The 6,000-nt window shown below is 35.6% G+C and overlaps 1 protein-coding gene across 2 annotated transcripts in view; it reads right to left on the minus strand.

Annotated features, from left to right (window-relative positions):
• LOC144970547 (alpha-(1,6)-fucosyltransferase-like) overlaps positions 1–6,000 on the minus strand; it is a 54,350-nt gene that overhangs the window by 18,501 nt on the left and 29,849 nt on the right. For both annotated transcript variants that reach the window (XM_078910302.1, XM_078910308.1), the window contains exons 3-4: positions 2,575–2,660; positions 454–619 (exon numbers count right to left, since the gene is read on the minus strand). In XM_078910302.1, coding sequence (XP_078766428.1) covers positions 454–619; positions 2,575–2,660 — 252 coding nt within the window. The remainder of the gene's footprint in view (positions 1–453; positions 620–2,574; positions 2,661–6,000) is intronic.

Genomic DNA, 6,000 nt, shown 5'->3' on the forward strand with positions numbered 1-6,000 from the left:
AAATAAAAGTTTATCTTCCCCCACAAGCACCAAAAAGAAGAAAACAAATGAAAACAAAGGGAACTGATTTAAAAAAGTTACAGAAGTAAACACACTCAGTTATGATGACAGAGAAAAAACAAACTTGTGTAATTTTACAGCCTCCTGTTTGTTATTAATTAAGGGAGATTTAAAGCCAGTTGTGTGTTTTTGCCCATTTGTTTGTGTCTTTTTTTAAAGTGGGATTTTTTAGAGAGGGAAGATTTTATGTTGATTTTTTTTCTTTGTGTGTGTGTGTGTGTGTGTGTGTGTGTGTGTGTGTGTGTGTGTGTGTGTGTGTGTGTGTGCGGTTGGTAAATCAATTTAACTTTATATAATAAAACAAGTAAGAAAAACTTTTTTGATCCATGAAAAAAAGATTACATTTTGGTTTTATGCAAGGATAACATGAGAACATACATAACATCAATTTACCTGCGATAACCCTCCAAGTCTTTCATCAGGACGGTTACATTAGTGTCCTTACTATTCTTCAATTTACTGAGCTGGGAGTTTAAAAAGTACCAAAGTTCTTTGGAAGTGGTTTCTACTTTTCTCCTTGCTTTCTCTTCACCTTGATTCAATTTTGACGAGGCTTGTTCTGAAAGAAATTCAAATAAAGTAAACAGGATGCTGATTCAAGCTGAATCAAAAGCTTGATAAAGGACAAAACCTGCAGCAATGAATAGTTAGTTGTCAAATGAACAAATAAACATTCATCCATCGTGGCTTGTGCTCTTGAGCACGTTGCCGATCAGCTGTCTCCACGAATCACGATCCTCTGCGGTGCGCATGAAATCTGTGTTGCTTTTTTAAGTCACATTTGGCCATTCTTAGGTTATTTAAATAAGTCATTCTTTGTCTTCTTCTAGCTCTCTTTCCTTCGATCATCCCAGATGTTACCAACTTTTCTATTCCGTCTCTTCTCCACACATGTCCCAGAAAGATTAACTGCGTCTTTCTGATGTTATCGATCAATATTCTTCCCTTTCTCACCTTCCAACACTTCCTCGTTCGTATACCTGTCTGTCCATGATACCCTCAACATTCTTCTATACACCGACATCTCCAATGCCTCTAACCTCCTCGTACATTCTTTGTCAAGCGTCCACATTTCACAACCATATAAAAGGGTACTTATAACATATGTTTCTACTACTTTCATTCTGGTCTTCAAGTTTAGATTGTTGTTTGACACAACTGGTCGCATTTTATGGAACACGTTTTTTGCTACTGTTATTCGTTGTTTTATATCCTCCACATAAACATTATGATTCTTTAACACGAGTCCCTTAGGGCAGTATTCCCCAACTATTTTCATGTCATAGTGTAACAGACCCATGTATCTTTACCCTACCAAAGCAGTGTATCAGGTGATTTTTTGTTGTTTTTCATATTATATAGGGAATGAGATTGGCGGAAAACTAGCGTCCCTTGATTGGACGTCACCCATAGTCTGTGACGTCCGCGAGGACGAGAGACGCATGCGCACAACCAACATGACGTTCTCTCTCTAATAACTGTGACGCCACAGACTATGGGTGACGTCCAATTAAGGGACGCTACTCTTCCGCTAATCTCATTCCCTATAGTCTTTAAAATAAAGAAGCTAATAATAGTTCAATAGTTCAATACTGGTTGGAACAAATACAATGACATATACACGTATTTGGAAACGAGACAAAACTAGTTTTCTTTTGGTGTATAATTTATCTAATTTGTGTAAACTGTTGAAAAGTTGGAAACCAGTCATCGAAAAATCGATTTTGCAAAAATTGAGCCCAAAATTGAAATCATCACACACGACGCACTTGAGTATTTTGTATGTCTGCCGTTAGAAATGATGAATGAATGCCACAACTGTTTGCCTCATTGACAATGTCAACTGATGGACTGTTTATGCTGATGCATCATTCCAAGTTGCGTTTATTCTGATGAATAGTTCATTGCATATTGTACACCATTCTTGCTTTCTTCTTCTTCTTTTTTTTTTTTTGGGGGGGGGGGGGGTTCTTTTCATAAAATCCCATGTACGTTCAATGGGATTGATGTCAGGTGACACAGCTGATCATGGGTTCATCATCCCTACATCTGAATCGTTTAAGAAAACAGATGTTTGTTGAGCTCTTGGTAAAAAATTTTTTTTTAAAATTGAGCTTTATATAGCGTAATATCCACTAAATGTGCTCAAAGCGCTTTACAAGGGGTCTTTGGTCAACAGCAACATTTAACATGTAGGACGGGACATGCAGTCTGTTAGGCTATATTACAATTTTTCGGATTATGACAACGCTGTTAACGCCCAGGTACTCATTTCACACATGAGTACGGTGAGAGAATGTGTGTAAAGAGCCTTTTCCGAGGACTTAACTATGAGCTGAGCGAGGCTCAAACCCTGGACCTTCTGATCTGAAAGCGAGTGTCATATTACAAGACCACATAGACGCACACACAATAGTAATGAGGGGTTATCATGCTGTACTATCACTCCTTGAATCACTACCTCAATATTGAAACCAGGACAATAGATGAATACAAAAAAGACGCTCACTATACCTGTTAAAAGCTCCAGTTTTTTATTTGCTTCCTCCAGCCTCATCTGAAGGTCCTTGACCAAGGCATTGTCATCGGGATCTTTCACCCTGGATGCCAGAAGAAAAGGGGAAATTACGTCAATTATTTTTTTAATGAGCTTTTATATAGCGCAATATCCACTAAATGTGATCAAAGCGCTTTACAATGGGTCCCTGGTCAACAGCAACACTTAACATGAAGGACGGGACATGCCGCCTGTTAGGCGATATTACAATTTTTCGGACAAAGACAACGCTGTTAATTCCCAGGTACTCATTTTACACCTGAGTACGGTGAGAGAATGTGAGTAAAGAGTCTTTTCCAAGGACTCAACTATGCGCCGAGCGCGAGGCTCGAACCCAGGACCTTCCGATCCGAAAGCGAGTGTCATACCACTAGACCACATAGCCATTATATATGGGTAGCCAGAGATGGAGAGTATTGTCTTGTTTTTAAGGATTTTACGGAGCTTGCAAAACATTTAGGTTATATCAGCGCCAGTAAAAAGGAAGAAAATAAGATAGAAAAAATTCTAGAATTACAATTAAGTTACCGAGGACAAAGGGGAATGGTTCAAATAGGATACAGATGTAGATTCCAAGAGCACACTATCAGTGTATTTTAATCACCTAAAAGTTTGTTTTATTGTTTTGTTTATAAGGGTTTTACGGCGCTTGCAACACATTTAGGTTATATCAGCGCCAGTAAAAAGGAAGAAAATGGGATAGTCAAAAGTTCTAGAATTACAGTTAAAAAGCACCCAAGAGAAAGTAAGACATAGGGGAACTGGGAACAAATAGGGATCAGATGTATATTCCAAGAGCATACCATCAATGTACTTAGTCTGATATCACCTATAAGTCTCACCCAGACACAAGCACAAGATCCAACAAAGAAGAATACACTCAAATGCTTACATTTCATTATACATTAAAAATAACAAATATAATAATACATAACAGAGAGCTGATTTACAAGGAAAAGAATATCATCTCCCAAAACAATAACTATGCATTTGACTGTTTCCCTCCCAGCCAAGGACTCCGGCCAGGGTCGGGACAAAACCAAGCAATCTCATACCAAGACCAAGACAGAAAGCATGTTGGAAAACAGATATAAGGGGATAGAAGACACAGTAAGTACCTCCCTGCCAACTGTGGAGGTAGGGAAGAAATACCATTAATTATATGGGTACCGAGAGATGGGGAGTAGGAACGATAAACATCTGGAAAGGTTTGTACTGGGTAATGAAGATGATAACATACAAGAACAATTTGTACTTAACAGTACACTGGGTAATGAAGATGATAACATACAAGAACAATTTGTAATTAACAGTACACTGGGTAATGAAGATGATAACATACAAGAACTGGGTAATGAAGATGATAACATACAAGAACAATTTGTACTTAACAGTACACTGGGTAATGAAAATGATAACATACAAGAACAATTTGTACTTAACAGTACACTGGGTAATGAAGATGATAACATACAAGAACAATTTGTACTTAACAGTACACTGGGTAATGAAGATGATAACATACAAGAACAATTTGTACTTAACAGTACACTGAGTAATGAAGATGATAACATACAAGAACAATTTGTACTTAACAGTACACTGGGTAATGAAGATGATAACATACAAGAACAATTTGTACTTAACAGTACACTGGGTAATGAAGATGATAACATACAAGAACAATTTGTACTTAACAGTACACTGGGTCATGAAGATGATAACATACAAGAACAATTTGTACTTAACAGTACACTGGGTAATGAAGATGATAACATACAAGAACAATTTGTACTTAACAGTACACTGGGTCATGAAGATGATAACATACAAGAACAATTTGTACTTAACAGTACACTGGGTCATGAAGATGATAACATACAAGAACAATTTGTACTTAACAGTACACTGGGTAATGAAGATGATAACATACAAGAACAATTTGTACTTAACAGTACACTGGGTAATGAAGATGATAACATACAAGAACAATTTGTACTTAACAGTACACTGGGTCATGAAGATGATAACATACAAGAACAATTTGTACTTAACAGTACACTGGGTCATGAAGATGATAACATACAAGAACAATTTGTACTTAATAGTACACTGGGTCATGAAGATGATAACATACAAGAACAATTTGTACTTAACAGTACACTGGGTCATGAAGATGATAACATACAAGAACAATTTGTACTTAACAGTACACTGGGTAATGAAGATGATAACATACAAGAACAATTTGTACTTAACAGTACACTGGGTAATGAAGATGATAACATACAAGAACAATTTGTACTTAACAGTACACTGGGTCATGAAGATGATAACATACAAGAACAATTTGTACTTAATAGTACACTGGGTCATATAGATGATAACATACAAGAACAATGTCAGATCATGAAAACAAGGCATCATCATCTTTATCATCTCCATGATCACGATCATCATCATCATCATCATCATCATCATCATCATCATCATCATCATCATCATCATCATCATCATCATCATCATCATCATCATCATCACAACGAAAACAACAACAACAAGAATAACAGCAACAACAACAAAAACAAAAAAATATCATCATCACTATTATTATTATTATCATCATCATCATCATCATCATCATCATCATCATCATCATCATTATTATTACTAGTATTAATATTATTATTATCATTATTATTATTGCCCCTTGTTGTCATCGTCGTCGTCATCATCATCATCATCATTATTATCATTATTATCATCATTATTTCTTATAACTATCACATAATCATCATCATCATCATCATCATTATCATTTTAAAAAGTAAACTATCGCAGGCTTTACGCTTCTATTTTCACCATCTTTTTAAAAAAATCTTTTCGATGCAATTTCCGGTCACACAAACTGATTTAATAATAATATAAAGTAGGATACTTTTGATCAAAGACATTTAAGACTAAAAGTATCTAGCTAAATGGAATGGTACCAATCAGTTGTTCTGTTTTGTTTTGTTACGTTTTCCTCTTCTTGATAATGAATCACAATACTTGTATTTAATAAGATCTTAAAAATTCATTAACCCTCTCCTTACCAACCATAGGAAAAGCGTCACATTCGTTACGATCCAACCAGCACGACTATCATTCTGATTTATTTTGAAAATCACACAATTTAAAGAAACATGTTTCATTATAGCTATAAAAACGTGACACTGTATTGTAGATTTAATATTGCTGATCAATATTATGCATAGAATGTATTTGTTGTTTTTCTGTTTGAGTAAGAAAATTCTATTTTTGTGTTGGGTGGGTGTGACATATTGGGGAAAATTCTGAAAATGGCTGGTAAGGAAAGGGTTAATCTGTAGATTATTACAGCA

This window comes from Berghia stephanieae, chromosome 1 (genome assembly GCF_034508935.2).
Source record: "Berghia stephanieae isolate SIO BIC M18660-M18661 chromosome 1, UCSD_Bste_1.3, whole genome shotgun sequence".
Taxonomy (NCBI): domain Eukaryota; kingdom Metazoa; phylum Mollusca; class Gastropoda; order Nudibranchia; family Aeolidiidae; genus Berghia; species Berghia stephanieae.